Source organism: Arabidopsis lyrata (genome assembly GCF_000004255.2).
Source record: "Arabidopsis lyrata subsp. lyrata unplaced genomic scaffold ARALYscaffold_1, whole genome shotgun sequence".
NCBI lineage: Eukaryota > Viridiplantae > Streptophyta > Magnoliopsida > Brassicales > Brassicaceae > Arabidopsis > Arabidopsis lyrata.
Genome location: NW_003302555.1, coordinates 31,226,464 through 31,244,019, shown reverse-complemented (window position 1 = coordinate 31,244,019; position 17,556 = coordinate 31,226,464). Strand labels below are relative to the sequence as shown.

Genomic DNA, 17,556 nt, shown 5'->3' with positions numbered 1-17,556 from the left:
GGTATGAAGAGCTCCAACCCGTCCTTTGGGCCTATCGTACAACCCCTCGGCGGCCTACTGGAGAAACTCCATTTTCTTTGGTTTACGGCATGGAGGTGGTAGTACCAGCTGAACTCAATGTGCCCGGACTTCGTCGAACAGAAGCACCGTTAAATGAGGGAGGAAATTCAGCAATGCTTAACGATTCACTAGATACTATAAATAAAAGGCGTGATCAAGCTCTAATTCGGATTCAGAATTACCAACAGGCAGCAGCCCGGTATTACAACTCTAAGGTTAAAAGTAGGCTGTTCTTCGTGGGAGATTATGTATTAAGGCGCGTCTTTGACAACAAAAAAGAAGAAGGTGCCGGTAAACTTGGTATTAATTGGGAAGGACCTTATATTATTACCGAGGTGGTTCGAAACGGTGTTTATAAGTTGAAAGACCTAGAAGACAACCCAGTCAAGCGACCTTGGAATGTGATCAACCTAAAGAAGTTTTATGTTTAAAAGCTACATGCATTGTTTATGTACATGAACTACGATGTGGCTTGATCCCGAAATGGGTACGTAGGCAGCTCGGAAACGAGTTCAGCTATTAATAAAAATTTGTTTTATTTCTTTATTAAAGGAAAAAGGTTCGACTGTGCGAACAAGTGAAGCAAATAGAAGGTTCGGCTAAGCAAACGTACAAGAAATTGGGAATACAACGTTTATTCAAAAGACGGAATGTCCCTCACCATACACTTCGGACTATGAAAATCTTGTTGACGAGCAGAACACTTCAACTCCTTGACCAGCAAGACCGAGGATTGGCATCATGCAGTCTGGAATTCGAGCAAAGTCAGAAATTCCAAGCTCAATCCACTCTCCGGGGTGAGATTCAAGGATATGAAGATTTCTTGACACCGTAGTAAGCCTGCGTTGCATCCGGTTAATCCTCTTCCGAAGTCTCCTCTTTTCCAACATAAGCCTCCGATGTTGAAGCTCGAGTGCCTCTATGAACGCCGTCGCTGTTCCTTGGTCTCTGATTGGGAGATCCCTGATCATAGCACATGGGGCTCGGATCTGAGTTCTTAAGAAGCCGCGAGGTGGAGGAGGCTGCCTGTTTGGCTCATTTGGAACATCTTCGCTCATCATTCCGATTCTGGAAAAGTCAGGCATAGATTCTGAACAGCGAAGATTGAACTCCATACCTGCTAAAATAAAAAGAGTGGTGAGAAGTAAAGGGAAATTGAACCTATAATTTATAGGAACCCCATATCCTTAGCAAGCTGCGGATTCTATCCAAGGAATGGAGTGATTCGCGGAGAGATTTATGCCCTCGAACGGATCCTGCATTAAAAGGCGCATCTCCGAGAATATTTGAAAAGAAAGGAAAGTTGCAAATATTTCCATAAATAAAAAGGGGCCGAAGCCCATTACGAGTTTTTTAAAAAAAAAGAGAAGAAGTGAAGAAGTTAAAGAACATTTATGGGAGAGGCTCAGGAACAGGCTCCTTCATCGCCGGTTTAGTTTTCGAAGTGGACGCCTTGTTCTTGGCATCCACTTCGAAACGATCCCGAACGCGTTTCCGGCAGTTGCTGGCCTCCTCCTCCAAGTCCTCTTCCTCTTCACTGTCAGATGGAACGGCGCAGACAGGGGCGTTCACGGGACCCGGGACTCCTCTAGCGCGGAGATACATCCGAAGCATCTTCGGGATCTCAGCAACGGAGTCGAAGTTCCGCCACTCCCATTGAAAGGGATCACTCTCCAAGGCCCGTATCTTCCTTTCCACCCGAGCGATGCGAGCCTCGAGCGTCTGCCTTTTGAGTCCCAGCCGCTGCCTCTCTTCACACAAGCGACGGTGCATGTCGGCAACCTAACATAAAAATGAGTAAATAAGACGAAACAAGAAGTTTTTAAATCAAAAACTTTAATATTTACCTTGTCAATAAAATCGCAAGCCTCTTTCTTCTCCTTCGAAGGAAAGTGAAAGACGGCGTGAGGGAAGAGAACGCCGGCCGGTTCAAAGCCGTCGCCGGACAAGAAGAGTGGGCTGCCAGGATCAACGGGGGCTACTGTTTCGTTTTCCATTCTTAAAATATTTCTCAAGTAAGATTCTAAAGTCATGTTTAAATAAAGCTTAGAGGTAGGTAAGCCCTTATTTATAATGATTTAGGGTTTGTCTTGGAACCATAAATCCATTAATGGTAGCGTGTCCGAATGGTTTAAACCATTTTTGGAAAATCGAGAAAAGGCAGTTATTGCATTAAAAGACGAGCCGTTTTCCTTGAGAAGGGAAAGAGCAACCGTCGCATTAACTACAAAAATTTCTAAGGCCCAAGCCCAATAAATTTATCGAGTTGACTAAACCCGAAGTGGGGAACTCGCTTTAAGCCGAGCTCAGTTCTCGCATCCTAAAGAGAAAGGTCTGATCAACCTAAAAATCTCAAAAGCATAACCACAAGGCTACAAAAGGTTAAAAGCGGACTTTGCAAACCCGCATATAAATTTAACCAAACCCCCTTGGGTCACAACCTAGAAAGGTTTAAAAGCCTCCTCAGGCAAATATCTTGTTCAAAAGAAAATAATAAAGCCTCCTTAGGCAAAGACAAGTTCGAAATTAAGTCTTAAAATTAAAGGGACAATTCCCAATTTAAAGTGGACACAGCCACTACGGAGCAGCAGCCACCTCGGAATCCGGCTCAACAGTCGAAGCTTCATTCGCCTCCTTGGCAGCCGCTTGGTCAGATGAAACTCCTGATCCACTCTCCACGGTACGACCAACCTCCGGAGTGACCTCCGGTACCATAGGAACTACGGGCGGGACAACGTCTTCCGTCTCACTTGAGCCTAGGAATAATAATTCCAGTCAATCAAAGGTACAAGGTAAGAAAAGGTAATAAATATCAGGAGCCAAGCATTACCTGCCCAGTCTAGACCTGATTCACTTATAGGAGGCGATTCAGTGAAGAATTCCTCGAAGTCCTGAGGGTTGAAGGTCGAAGTAGGAAGAGCTGCCAAGCGACTCCGCTTTTCAGAAAGATTAGCCGACAGATCGGTTCTCTCTTGCTCCTCGGAGAAATCTGTGTCATGGATTTGATCCAGCAGGATCAGGTTGCTCTCGTGCTCCTTTATGTCTGATTCCAAATCAGACCTAGCCTTCTCAGTCTGCATGAATCGGATGGCCCCTTGGATCAACTCCATCCCGCGTCCCTTAACCTCTTTTCTGGCTTTTGATGCCGACCTCGCCAACTCGGAGTCACGCAATTTGGCAATCGCCTTGTACTTCGCGTTAAGCTCGATGAGTTGGTTGTTCAGGGAATCAGCGTTTGATTCGGACTCTTGAAGCCTACCCTGAACACCAGAAAACTCTTCCTGGAGCTTGAAGTTCTGGTCGTACTGACCTTGCAGCTCCCCCTTTATCTGCGCAAGCTCGGATGTTAAACTGTCGACCTTATCCTCTAGATCGTGCTTGGAGCCGGCAGAAGAACTGAGTTCAGCCTCAAGGGCAGAGAGTTTCTTTTTCCACATGTCAATCTCCTTCTCCCGTCCAATGACCAACCCTTCGTAATGTTCGATCATGTCGTTAAATTCGCTATGAGCCTGGCATTATACATGAACCCGGGATGGCGAGTCAGTTCGCAAAATGGCGCAGCAAAAAAAAAAAAAAAAAAAACGGAACTAACCCGAGATGAGTGATGCGCGTGAAGCAAATAGCGTTCACGAATCGCAGGGCGCCATTTGTCGAAGTCTGGCAAGATCGAACCCGATCGGGTCTTGAAGCATCGGAAGACGCTGCCCTCTTTCTCCATAGCTGCGAAGAAAGAAGAGTTGTAAAAATCGAAATCTTAATGGAAATAAAAAACGTTGAAGACTGTATGAATCACCAAACCTGAAAACGATTTGACTTGAGGGACAAGAGCAGGTTTTAACCTCGAGGAAGCATCTCGAGATTCAGAATCTCCCTTTTTCGGAGACGCACTCCGAGCAGTCTTTCCACTATCAGGCTGGGAAGAGGAAGACATATCAGCCGGTCGTGGAGGACCCATTGGTTCAGGAGGAGGGGATGATCGAGGTGAGCGGTCAGTCCGGGCCCTTGACTTTTCCCTCCTCGGGGAAGAATCACTGCGAGAGGACTTGTCTCTCTTCCGGCGAACCAAGTTCTTAATTGGTTCGTTACTAAAATCATCTCGGGGAGGACGAGGTGAGTCACGGCGAGGAGATTGATCCCTCCGAGGAGAACGTGAGTCGCGACGATCGCGACGAGGAGTTAATCTGAAGGAAGCGACAGATCGAGCTCCCTCGGTGCTGCCATCATCAACCAGCAAGGTCCTACTGTAGTCCTTCTTGTCTATAGAAGTCGCGAGAAACTTTTTCTTCTCCTCGCAAGCCTCATCCATCGGCTTGGAAAGCAACTTACGCTTGGCCGCAAGGGCCCGAGATGACATTCCCTGAGTTGAGGGAGGAGGCGGAATTTGGTGAAGATGACCAGGTGGACTCATCCTGAGTCTGTGGTTAGCTTCTAGGAATCGTTCAAGAGTGAAAGAATTCCAAAGGGTTTCCCCTTCAAGAATTATTTTGAAGAATTCGATGAACTCTTCAGATGGGAGAGTGGAAGCGACGAAAGCTGCGAAATGAAACAACGGTGTTAGTCAATAAAGATAAAGAAACAACCGAGAAAGATACGGGCGACCTAATCACTACCGGGTTTCGCAGACCACTTCGAAGGGAGAAAATCTGCAAGATTTCCAATCGAAGCGGGAGTTTTCTTAATCAGAAACCAAGGATGATGCCAATTTTCATCCTTGTTCGGAAGATGTGAAATGATGTTCCTGTTGGCATTAGGATATGCTGAGAAATACCCCGTTTTCTTCGATGAACTTCTCACGCTTAGAAGCTCATTTAGTTCAGTAACTCCGACAACGTAACCGGCCTCCGCCGCGATTGTTATAATTCCAAGAATAGTACGGAGGAGATTGGGGGTTAATTGAGGAAGAGCGCTTTCAAGAGCCGCTAGGTATAGAACTAGGGCTTCGGAAAGAGGAAAGGTCAGCCCGCAACCCTTGAAATAAATCTCGTACACACAGAAGTAACCATCGCGATGGTTCTCTGGGGATTCTGTGGGGGAAGCTATTTGTGCTTCCGCCATAATTTCCGGCGGAATCCGGCAAAGCTCTCTCAACCGCTCGAGGGATTGAAGAGTACAAGTGGACCTATAGTGCGGACCGGCAATATCATCAGAGCGGGTGCACTCATCATTGCTAGAACGCCTCTCATCGAAAGACGGAGACTCGGGTCTATCGGAATCGGAAGTCATTGGGAAGAAGGAAAAATTCAAGATCCGGCGAAGAGGGGTTTTTGTGAGGAAACAAAGAGAGAGGTTCCGATTAAAGTACAAAAGTAAAAGAAGAGAGTAATGGTGAAAAGAAGTTACCTCAGGCTAATGATGAAACTGCCTCGGAAGTTGTGTGGGAAGTGGGAAGGTTTTTTTTTCCCGTTTTAATAGTAATTAATCAATATACGGTCATAATGATGACAGATGTCACTGGGTTAAAAATGGCTAGTGTCGAAATTAAAGGAGTGGTGAGATTTTCGGCGGGAAATCAGAAAGATTCTCGAGCGCAATCTTTGGCCACTTGAGCATTTAAAGTCCTCCGAATTGGAATAGCACTTCGAAGAACTTGGGGGGCTAATTGTTGGTGTCGGATCCCGCACCAGAAGTCCGCGACCAACCAAAGATTGCCACGTAGTCAAAATAATGGCCCATAAAGGATGAAGCCCATTGGACCCATGAGCCGAAGGAGCGGTCGAAGTGGTTGTCACTACCTCGAGAATCCGAAGTGACTGCACTGTGACACGAGTTCGGTGTAGAAGACACGGGTAAGCCGGTTCAAGGACACTTGGGCCAAAAAGGCGAGGCCCATGAAGATCAGAGTCAACTCAAAATTCAAACGTTGAGCATTAAAGTCAAAGAATCAAAACGGACACATTTAAGAAGGAATAATTGTACTTAATTACTCATTTTAATGTCGTTTCTCTATGTATAAATATAGAGGCCAATGGCCATGTAAAGGGGATCTTTGAAGAAAGAAATATTATAGCAATTTTCGTAGCAATTTACAAGCTTTTACGCATTCATTTTTGTCCCTCAAGAATAATCTTTCCCACTTAATAAAATACTTGAGTGTGTGAATCCGACATCCACAGTCCGGATGGGTTTACTTGTGAATTCTTTAAAGAAGCTTGGGAAGTGGTAGGTAAAGATTTTGTTGTGGCTATTCAATCCTTTTTTGTGAAGGGCTTTCTTCCAAAGGGTTTGAATACAACAATACTGGCGCTCATTCTTAAGAAAACAGAGGCACAAGAAATGAAAGATTACCGTCCGATCTCATGTTGTAATGTTATCTACAAGGTAATCTCTAAAATACTGGCTAGTCGTTTAAAGCAGGTGCTGCCAAAGTTCATTTCACCGAACCAGTCAGCATTTGTTAAGGATCGCCTCTTGATGGAGAATGTCTTGCTCACTTCGGAATTGGTAAAGAACTATCAAAAAGACACGGTCTCGGCTCGTTGTGCAGTCAAAATAGATATCTCGAAGGCATTTGATTCTGTCCACTGGCCATTTCTTCTATCCACTTTAAAGGCGTTGGCCATTCCAGAAAAATCCATTCATTGGCTTCAATTATGCATCACCACGGCATCTTTCTCTGTACAGGTAAATGGTGAGTTGGCTGGTTTTTTCAGAAGTACAAGAGGACTTCGCCAAGGCTGTTCATTGTCGCCATATCTGTTTGTGATCTGTATGCAAGTCTTATCAAAAATGTTGGACAAGGCGGCCAGAGAACGACGAATTGGATACCATCCCTATTGTCAGAATCTTTGCCTCACGCATTTATGCTTTGCTGATGACCTGTTAATGTTTTCTGATGGAAAAAAAATAGTCCATTGAGGGCATACTTCAAGTGTTTCAGAGTTTCGCGGCAGTCTCGGGTTTGAATATCAGTCTGGAAAAATCAACACTTTACATGGCGGGAGTTTCAGCAAGAACAAGAGATGACATCCTTAAGAAATTTCCATTTGATAGTGGCTCCCTTCCGGTTAGGTATTTGGGACTGCCTCTATTGACTAAGCGAATGACTGTGAATGACTACACACCTTTATTAGAAAAAATTCGATCAAGAATAAGATGTTGGACAGCGAGGTATCTCTCATTTGCTGGTCGTCGTCAACTTATTGGATCAGTGATTCATAGCCTTACCAATTTCTGGATTTCAGCTTTTCGCCTACCTAAAGCTTGCATTGAAGAAATAGACAAACTATGTGCTGCATTCCTATGGTCTGGGCCTGATTTGAATACAAAAAAAGCCAAGGTTGCTTGGAAAGATGTCTGCAAACCAAAGGAAGAAGGGGTTTGGGATTACGTTCAATTCTGAAGCTAATAAGGTGAGCTGCTTGAAACTTATTTGGCGAATTTTATCTGCTCACTCTTCTCTATGGGTCAACTGGGTTCGAAGGTACTTAATACGCAAAGGATCTTTATGGTCGGTTAAAGAAACATCATCTCTTGGTTCTTGGACATGGAAGAAGCTGCTGAAATACAGAGATATTGCTGCACCTTTGAATAGAATAGAAGTCTACAATGGTGCATCCACGTCATTTTGGTTTGATAACTGGTCACCAATGGGTAGATTACTTGACATCACAGGTTCACGAGACAGCAAAGATTTGGGGATACCTATATTTTCGACCATCGAAAGTGTGCTGGCCACACATAGACGCCGAACTCATAGAGTGGATTTTTTGAATAATATTGAAGCAGCAATTGATTCTCAACGTCAACGAGGCTCTTCGGAAGAAGAAGACTTGGTTTTATGGAAACATAAAGGAGACAAATTCAAACCCAGATTCAGCTCTAAGGAAACATGGTATCTAACTCGAGAATTGCAGCCAATAAAAGAATGGTATAAGGGAATCTGGTTCACACATGCAACTCCCAAATACTCATTCATGGCATGGCTTGCAATTCAAAATAGATTATCGACGGGTGATCGAATGGTTGGTTGGAACATGGGTGCTCCAACGGTTTGTACATTCTGCCCAGAGCCAATGGAAACTCGGAACCACATTTTTTTGAGTGTCCATACTCAGCAAAGGTTTGGCGAAGTCTTACTCATAAGCTCTTTGATTCGACGTTCACGGTAAAATGGGATTGCATAATTGGGTTCCTGGTTGATAATGCACAAGATGCTCTCCGCCTTTTCCTCGTGAGGTATGTATTTCAAATCTCAATACATACAATTTGGCGGGAGAGAAATGGTAGGCGACATGAAGAACCGGCGACTCACCATTCTAAGCTAATTCAGTTCATTGACAAGCAAGTACGTAATAGACTTTCGACGATTCGAGCCATAGGAGATACTAGATTCGACAAAGGATTGTCGACATGGTTTGCAACACGATAGAATAATCTTTCTACTTTTTTCTTTTAATCTTTGAAAATAGTCATAGAAATTCTTTAAACTAGTTGCAATTCTTTGTACAAAACGTTTTCTTTTTGAATAAATTTTACATTCTATTCAAAAAAAAGAAAAAAAAAAAAAAAAAAAGAAAGTGTAAGTGGAGTCCAAACCCGTGGTTAAACACGACAAGTAAAGGCCGATAGATTGATGGTAATTGTCAACTCCTTCTAAGATATGGTTAAAGAGATTAACATACCTTGCCATACGAGCATGCATGCCAAATGCTGAGCTGTCCTTCCCTCGGAGTCTTCTTCATCTTTATTAGCAGTAGCAACGCAGTTTTCAGACCCTTCACAGTGAGTTTACAAATTACCCATCAGAAATAATCCCAACTAAGGATGAGATTCAGGCAGAGTAGGAAGCAGTTTACCTTCACATCACCAAAAGCAGCACTCTTATGAACAATACTTATTTCTTCATCCAGCCTTTTGAACACACTTTCTTCATCCAGTACAACTTTAATACATTTCATCTAGGAAACAAAATTAACCATGGTAAGTTAGGTCGTCCAAAACCCGCGTATGTAAGGGCTGATCGATTGATAGTAATTGTGAACTTTCCTTCTTTATTGTTTCGTAAAGATTTCAGTTCTATCGAAAGGTTTTTGGTTGGTAAGAGATTGACATACCTTTTCATACTCAAGTATAATCTGCAATACTTTCCTTCCCTCAGATACTTCGTTACCACCCGATGCCGACGCAGTTTTCAGACCCTGATTGGTTAACGAAATCGATTCACAGTTAGTTTACACGCTACCCTCGGGAAATAATACCGATTAAAGATAAGATTTAGGAGGAGTTACTAAAATCTTCGATTCCCATTAAAATCTTAGCCCAATCGAGAATTCTGTTTCGATCGTGTCGTAAGAGGGAATCGATTTCTCCTCCTTAGATCATCCTCTCCTCTTCTTCTTTGTTGACAGTTTATAATTCTCTTCGTCCCTCTCTTCTTCATCTCCTTGAAGAACAGAAGACGAGATGGTGATTAGAATATTTCTTGTGATATTTTTTATTTATAAAATCCTTCCAAATAACACCTATAAAGGTGTGATTTGTTCATGCCTATTTTTCAAGTAAAAACTTATCCAAAAGTCTCCCAAAATCAATGTTGAATATCTCTTTCATTTTTTTTTGGTAAGTTTCAATAACAGTTGATTTGATATGAAGTTTTTAAATCTTTGATTGAATAACAAGTGATTGTGAGTTATTTTGAATGACTTTACATAAATCTCAAGTTCAATAACATGGGATTTGGAAAGATATTTAAAAATCATAAGTTGAATAACAGTTGATTTTAAGAAAATCCCAAAATTTTATAAAATCCTCCTTCCAATACACCCCCCTTATAGTCACATATATTTTTAGAATAGAGAATAAATATTTACAGCATAATTTAGAATTTATCAAAAAGATTTTAAAATATTCCATATATATTCTAACAAATTTAACACAATCTTATCATTATATCCTATACGGTTACCCTACAGAAAAAAAAAAAAAAAACAAATTCGATTTCTAGTATTGGTGCGCATGTTTTAAAAATCATAGAAATTGGTTTCTACGGGAAAAGGGTATTTTCATACCCGTACAATTTGTAAAGTGTGTTTTCATACATGAACAAACACGTAGGGTTAATTCCAACTTAAACCGTAAAATTTTTTGAATTTCATACCCAAACTTTAGATTTAGTGTTTTTTCGGAGTCCTAATTAACCAGTGTTAGTCAACCATTACGGTTGCTAAGTCAACTGGCACATGTTTGATGAGGTGGCTTAAAACGACGCCGTCGTGTTTGTTGGAGTTATATTATTATTATTTCTTTGCAAAAATCGGGTTCCGAACCCCTTACATCTCATTCGTTTACACAACTTATAACCCACAACCAGTAAGATTTCGGGGCTTCGAGACCCAATTTTTGCAAAAAAAATACAATATTAATTCCAACAAACACAACAACATTGTTTTAAGCCACACCATCAAACACGTGTCAGTTGACTCGGCTACCGTGACGATTAACTAACACTGGTTAATTACGACTCCAAAAAAACACTAAATCTAAAGTATGGGTATGAAATTCAAATTGTTTTACAGTTTGGGTTGGAATTAACCCTACGTGTTTGTTCAGGTATGAAAACACACTTTACAAATTGTACGAGTATGAAAATATCATTTTCCTGGCTTCTACGTATCTTGAAATATCGATTTTTACACGGACTTATTGGATGGATTAGGTAACAATGTCATTCATATTTACTTAATATTTTAAAATCTTTTATCTATAATATTTTATATGATTTATATATGTCCAAATTCAACAAAATTTAAATTTTTATTTTTATATGTAAATCTTGATGACTAGAAAGATTTAAAAGGCAATAAAGTAAAGGAAGATTTAGAAGGTGATATGCGATAAATTTTGCCTTAAGGAATAGTATTTAAAGATTGAATTCAAAAAAGAGTGATAGGTATAGAGATTGAATTAAAAAAAGAAGATCTGGCTAAGACAAAACTAAACTTGGGGGTTTTGGTTTTGGGTTTTCTAATGACTAACCAAAGAAACAAGTAAGTAAACGTCGATTCTAAGCTATGGACTAAGACGTTGGGCATGCACAATCTTAAAACAAATAGTTAAAATGAGATTATTATGTAAGATATTTTAAAATAAGAATAAATAAAATAGCACAATCATATAATATAATTGTAATAATTATTACTTTGTCAAACATTTTTTTTATTGAATAAAATGCTTGTTAAAATTAAAAATAAAAACTGTAATGCAAAAGTGTAATTTATTGGGCTCATTAACAAAAAAGCCGATTTAAAGCTGCTGAATCCGCCAAATCTCCAGCACCGCCCAATAACAATGCCTATAGACAAATCGAATTAGCCCCCTTCCGTCTAGCACCTAGGCGATGCCTAAAGTAGCCGCCTAGAAAGCCTTTTAGAACACTGCATGTGAGTAAGGACAAAGTAAATAAAGAAAGATCAAGTGGTGATTTGCATGATTGGTAAACAAGTCCTTAAAGTCTCCGGAAGTAGCGAACTGACCGTAGGACAAGAGTGGGCCCATAGGCCGAGAAAAGACGTGGAGCCCACTAAAAGTGGTGATCGTGGAGGTAGGATCGTTCCAATTGGTATCAAAGCTAGGTTAAGGCCATTATGGTGCTAACCCAGAGGGTCAGATTTTGAAAACCATTTCACAAAAAGTTTACAAAAAAGAAAAAGTTTTGAATGATTGATTTTGTATTTTGCTTGAACTTGATGATTGGTTAGTTTGCTAGCTTGAATGTCTTGATTGCGTAAGTTGTTGTTTGAGACTTTTTCGCTTGTGCGAGAAACTAGGAATAATGTTTTGCGCTAAAAGTTTTGTGGAGATTGAGCCAAAACATCGTATAAGAAGTCTTGAGAGTGATGTAGCAAAAGCAAAGCTTGTGTTATTAAGCAAGCGCCTGCTTAAAGAAATGGGAAAGTTTGAACCTAAGTAGGAATGTTGTCTGCTAGTTATGATGCACGTGGTTGGGGTGTTCATGGAAATGAATAGAAGAGTGGAAAACAGTAAGTTCGATTGAAGAACTCTCTGCCAAATAAACCGACGATGAATTTCATTTAAGTGGAGAGAATTGTAACACCCCGCTCTGTTACTTCTCTATTGGGCCGATTTGCATCATTGATTGCAGCCAATTAGATCCCAAGCTCTATTTAACGACAAGGGTTTCGTGACATGTGCATATATATATTGATGTCAAAGAGAAACACAAAACCTAGACTTATGAGCATACCAGCACTTCAATCATTGAGTGTTGAGAAGATATAGGAAAAGATTGGTATCATTGAATTAGGAAAATAACTAAAAAATGTTACCAATCATGATTTGTTTTTAAAAATTTGTATTAGAGGTTGAAGTTTATTGAGTTATGAATGACTTACATTTTTGATTTATCTCCTTTGTAAAATTGCTAAATCAAACCTTAACTCAAAAACATGGAAATTCTCATGAGTTAGGATGTGGTAAGTTGAGTTATAATTTTTACTTTTTTAAAAAACGAAAATTAGTTTTAAATTAAAAGAAAATATCTTAAATTAATTTGAATAATGAGAAAAATTGTTATTATTATCTTAATTTTATTCAATAACATTTCATAAAAATAGGTAATTAAATTTCTTAATTTTCTTAACATCTTTAAATTTTTAAATTTATGTTTTTTATTTTCATTTAATTATCAAAACTATTTACAGGATTAGATTTAATACATATGAAAGTTTAAATATGCTATGAAATGTAAGTCATTAGTTTTATAACTATTATGTAACAAAAATATTTTTCAAACTAACTATGTTTTTAGTATTATTTTATTTTATTATTTAATTTTTAAGAATTATTATTATTATTATTAATGATATTTAATTTAATTAGTTTTGATAACATATACTGCAACTTTTAAAGAAACACAATAGTTACCAGTCACTTGTATTAATCAGATTGATAACTCATGTTTTTACAGCAAATTACTACATCCGTCTACAGTTTATACCACATAAATTTTACTGTAAATTACATCAAATTATAACATCGACTGTAATTCAACCTTAATAACACGTGTTATCAGTCGGAGCGTCGTGATCTTGTCGTTGATGTCATTCATTCTTTGATTTTGGCCATGATGTTATTTAATGAATGATCCACTAAATCAAATTAACACTAATATTTTTACTAATCTAACTTTTAAGTTTTAACGACCGTTGTGACTTGAAAAAATAGCTCCCACAAATCGAGAACAACTCTATTCACCTGTCTTGTTTCTAATCACATGTCTTGACTTTTTCGTTTTTTTTCGGTTAAAGTAAAAAACAAAAAGAGAATCTAAAAGAGGACAAGTGTTAGAGAAGCACGACGACGATTATTCCCTCTGATAAGCCATGTCAACTGGCGATTGCTTCCGTTGTCATCAACCAGGCCACTGGGCCAACAACTGTCCTCTCAAAACCACTACGATACCTACCACCGTCGCCGTCGCTTCTCCGCCGGTCATTCACTGTCCCTGTAACGCCGGAGCTTGCAACATTTTGACTTCCAAAACTGAGAAAAACCCAAACAGGAGATTCTACACATGCCCAAGCTGTAAATTTTTCAAGTGGTGTGATCAAGTGAGTATCAAATCGGAGCCAATCGCCGATCTCCCTACTTGTCCTTGTGGCGCAGGACCTTGTAAAAGAGTAACAGTCATCGACGGACCAAACGCTCAACGTTCTTACTTTGTTTGCTGCGTTAAGAAGGTTAAGACAAAACCTAAACTCATCTTCATTACATACTTCGGATTCTGATTTGAAAAGTTGTTTCTGTTTTTTTTTTTTTTTGTTAGGGTTTTGGGGATTGTGGATTCTTTAAATGGGAGGATGATGTTCAAATTCAACCTGAATCTGAACAAGTAGAGAACGATAGATTTTCGGGTTTTGATGAGAGTTTGCTTCACGAAACCGAGTTGGATTCTGATGGTAATGTGAAAAGGAACAGACTTGGAGTTGTGGTTGAATCAGAATTGAATCCAACTTCATCTAGTGAGTCTACGACTCTTGGAAACAGAGTTGTGGATACTCTTCCAATGAATGCAGTCACTGTGGGAAAAGAATCGATTCCGGTTTTCGCAGGTTTCAACAATCAAGAATCGGTCTCCAACGGTGTAGTTGCCTCTGCAGATGGTATTTCTCTGTTTCTTTATATGAAGCGAGTTGTTTTACATGTTGGCAGTCACTAATTTGAGTGCTTATTCTTGTATGTTTTTTTTTTGCTAGGGATTGTCCCTTCATTTGATTTGATTACACTACATGATGATGCGGTTCGCCTTGAGACGGAAGAGCAAGTACTCCCTTTAGTTGCCCCTAAACATCTTGATCCTCAAGTGGAGCCTTTGTATGGTAAGAACAGTTATGCATCGGAGGGCGTAGCGGGTCATTCTGAGAACACAAGCGATCCAGTTTTGAATGGTAGCAAAAAACCTGAGCATATACATCAACCATCTATGACATCTGGTAAAATCGAGGCCTCATTTTCAGGTGGCTCCTCCATGAAGAAACTTATTGAACAATATAACTCAGAGAAGCTCAATTTCGAGAGTATATCTATGAAACATGTTGATGCGTTGACTGCTTTTATGGATTCGTACAAGCAATTAGAGTCGCTTCGTGATAGAGCACATAGCCTCAGGAAACAGCTACTTGAAGTAGAGAAACAGGTGAAGCTTTACGAGGCTGAGACCTCAGAATTTGCAGCAAGTCTTCAAGAAGTTTCTGGTGAAATGGCGAAATCGCAAAAGAAAATGGTGGAGACAGCAGGGAAAGTAGCTAAGGAAGTGAGAGTTAACAAGTAAAGGGATTACGCAGCTCCGTAGAGAAGAAGAAGAAGCTGAGAATGGACTTATCTTCCACATGAATGTATCTATCTATAATATGTATATTGAAGATGATCGATGTTTTGTAAAACTTATGTATTATTTAGCGCTAAGCATTTTGTGAATTTCCTATCCAACTTGTAGTCTTTTCCCTTTCCTTGAATTAGATAATGAAGTTAACTACATTCACCCTCTATATTGATCCCCATTAGCTGCATCGTATGTAACCGGGCTTTCGCTTCTGCTTCCAGAGGTGATAGTACAGTTCTAAGTTTCCTTTAGAATCACAGACAATACAACACATAGTCTCTGAACACAGTTACTTAAAGTTGAGAAACAGATGAAGTTTTACGAGGCTGAGACCTCAAAATTTGCAATGAGTCTTCAAGAATGTTTTACCAATACAAACTAAAGTTGTTTTATAGACAAAGTAAGCTAAATCAGTTTACAAGTGAGTGCATATGTCTAGAAGTGAAACAATGTCCACTAAAAGCATGAGAGAAGCATTCATCACAGTCACATATATAGCCATTTTGCAACGCATACATTCAGAACACAAACGACATTACCCGCTTGTCTCAAGAGTCATTCATCAAACAGTAGCAGATAGGATTTGGCTTCAAAAGGCTTATCAAAGAGAGAGTCACAAAATAAGCTAGCAAAGCGAGTGCAGATCTTTTACAAGCGGAAAAAACGTCAATTGCATTTTGCTAAAAACACAAGACATTCCTCAAAAAGTGACATGCTTAAAAAAAAGAAACCTAGATAACCTGATTCATTACGTTCAAACCTATGTCATGGGTCATAAATCAAAGAGTAGCAGCGATAGCACTCACGAATTTATAAGACTTAGGAACTGTAAGCACCGCATCAAACCACTCGACCTTCCCCGAAATCTCTTCACCACTGCGCATTTCAAGCGAAATCTCTGCACACCAAATCATCTTCTTCTTATACCCACTAGCAGGCACATACTTGTCCCAAAAAACCACCAACTTACCACCGTAATCCGCCAATCTAACAGTACAATAACTAGCAAACTTCGGTAGCCCTTCTAAACCCGCTACTCTTTTCCAAACCGATCCCGCAATACTAAACTTTTTCCATAAAAACTCATTGTTATAAGTTATAACAATAGGTTATGTTCTCTATCATACAAACAGGACACTGATCCGAATCTATATCCAATCCTACCAATTCCCATTTCAAATCCTTTGGCTTAAAAGCTACACCAAACACTGCATCCAAGCTCATGTAAATCTTTCCTTGTACAATATCAAATTCGTATCTCAATGTTTCGGGTGGTACAGGTTTCCAAGTCTGAGTCTTTGTGTTGTAAACTTCAACACAGTTCAAAGAATCTGGATTCTCAGAACTTCATGGTAAATACATCTTCCTTTCAAACTCACCATCCGGGTGAGATAATGACATTCTTGGAGCTTCAAGCCAAGTATGAGTTCGACAATCAAAAAAACAAATGTTATAGTGAGGAGCTTCTTCAATGTCTTTGCTAATGGCGTAGAGATTAGAACCAACAGCTACAAGACCTGACCATTCCACTGTCGGAGAATTGAGAATTGTGATTGAAGCTAAACGATTGCCACTTCTTGAAACCTTCTTCTTCTTCTTCTTCTTCTTCTTCGTCTTCTTAGTGGTGTGATTGGTTAGGGTTTGATTAGGTTTGAGAATGAACCAGCGAGGGTTAGCTTCATGAGGGAAGAGTAAGCACACGTAGAGAAAATTCTCAGTGAGTCCTAAGAGGGTTCGGGTTTGGTAAAGCTCCGGTGAAGCAATGATTGAGCGGAAGTTTTTGGAGACTAAGGAGAGATTTGGGTGATACGATCTCGAGACGCGAGCTAAGCAGGTTACTACTAAATCATTTGGAAGTGAAGGATTTGAGGTTTGCTCTTTCGACTGCGTCTGCTTCTTCTTCCACGGTGGTTGGCCGTCCGTTGCGGCGGAAGCGGAAACGGAAGCGGTGGACGACATTGATGAATTCTAGCGCTGGGAGTTCGGTGAAAACCGATCAAACCGACCCGATCAAACCGACATTTTCGGTTATCGGCGTAAACCAAACAGCTTCTTCCTAACCGATCGGCGAAATTAATTTGGGTAATCGGATTTCGGTTCGGGTCGGTCCGGTAATCGGAACCGATCGGTTTTACTTAAACCGAGAATTTGCAGCCATATATAAGGATACTGAGTCATTTACCCTAATTTGGTTTCATTTTCTTCTGCGCCTCTGCCTCTATCTAAAGCCGAGTTCATCTTCTTCTCCAACCTAAGCCATAATCAGCACCACGTTTCTTTTTCTTCATCAATTGTTGTTAGCTCTTCCTCTTTCTACACCCGTAACCACAATTTTTTAGGGATAAGCTCTTTTTTTCTTCCCTTAATCGCTTCTTAGTTTGATTATTTGTTGTTTTCTCGCTAAGCTCTTCCTCATCACCAAACTCACGGCTGGATTCACTGGTTACTCTTTAGATCTGACCAACCTTCGTTGAATTTTCAATTTTTTTTACTTTTATGTGGTTATGATGATGATATCTAATAGATCTTGTTGGTGGCAGATTTTCTTGCGGTTGGCAAATAACAAGCTTCATCGGACATAAAGATTTGACATCACCCTCGCCGTGGTTGCCTCGCCGTCGCCGTCGTTGTCTCTTTGTCACCGTCGTTGTCTCTTT

At 40.0% G+C, this 17,556-nt stretch overlaps 2 protein-coding genes, 1 long non-coding RNA gene and 1 pseudogene across 3 annotated transcripts; 1 reads left to right on the top strand and 3 right to left on the bottom strand.

The window, feature by feature from the left end:
* Positions 1-2,637: 2,637 nt before the first annotated feature.
* LOC110224371 (meiosis-specific protein ASY2-like) lies at positions 2,638-5,283 on the bottom strand. The gene is made up of 5 exons (XM_021010356.1): positions 4,671-5,283; positions 3,859-4,593; positions 3,653-3,813; positions 2,891-3,569; positions 2,638-2,816 (listed from the first exon to the last, which is right to left on the bottom strand). Exons 1-5 carry the CDS (start codon positions 5,281-5,283, stop codon positions 2,638-2,640), a joined length of 2,367 nt encoding a protein of 788 aa, XP_020866015.1.
* Positions 5,284-8,559: 3,276 nt separating this feature from the next.
* Positions 8,560-9,804, bottom strand: LOC110224372. Its single transcript, XR_002328986.1, has 4 exons — positions 9,288-9,804; positions 9,114-9,197; positions 8,856-8,957; positions 8,560-8,774 (listed from the first exon to the last, which is right to left on the bottom strand). It is a non-coding gene; the product is annotated as an uncharacterized LOC110224372 (long non-coding RNA).
* Positions 9,805-13,298: 3,494 nt separating this feature from the next.
* On the top strand, positions 13,299-15,063 carry LOC9327981. Its single transcript, XM_021014341.1, has 3 exons — positions 13,299-13,757; positions 13,844-14,180; positions 14,274-15,063. The coding sequence occupies exons 1-3, from the start codon at positions 13,401-13,403 to the stop codon at positions 14,846-14,848; spliced, it is 1,269 nt and encodes a 422-aa protein (XP_020870000.1). The 5' UTR covers positions 13,299-13,400; the 3' UTR covers positions 14,849-15,063.
* A 301-nt stretch (positions 15,064-15,364) lies between these two features.
* LOC9327980 lies at positions 15,365-17,313 on the bottom strand (annotated as a pseudogene).
* Positions 17,314-17,556: the final 243 nt, after the last annotated feature.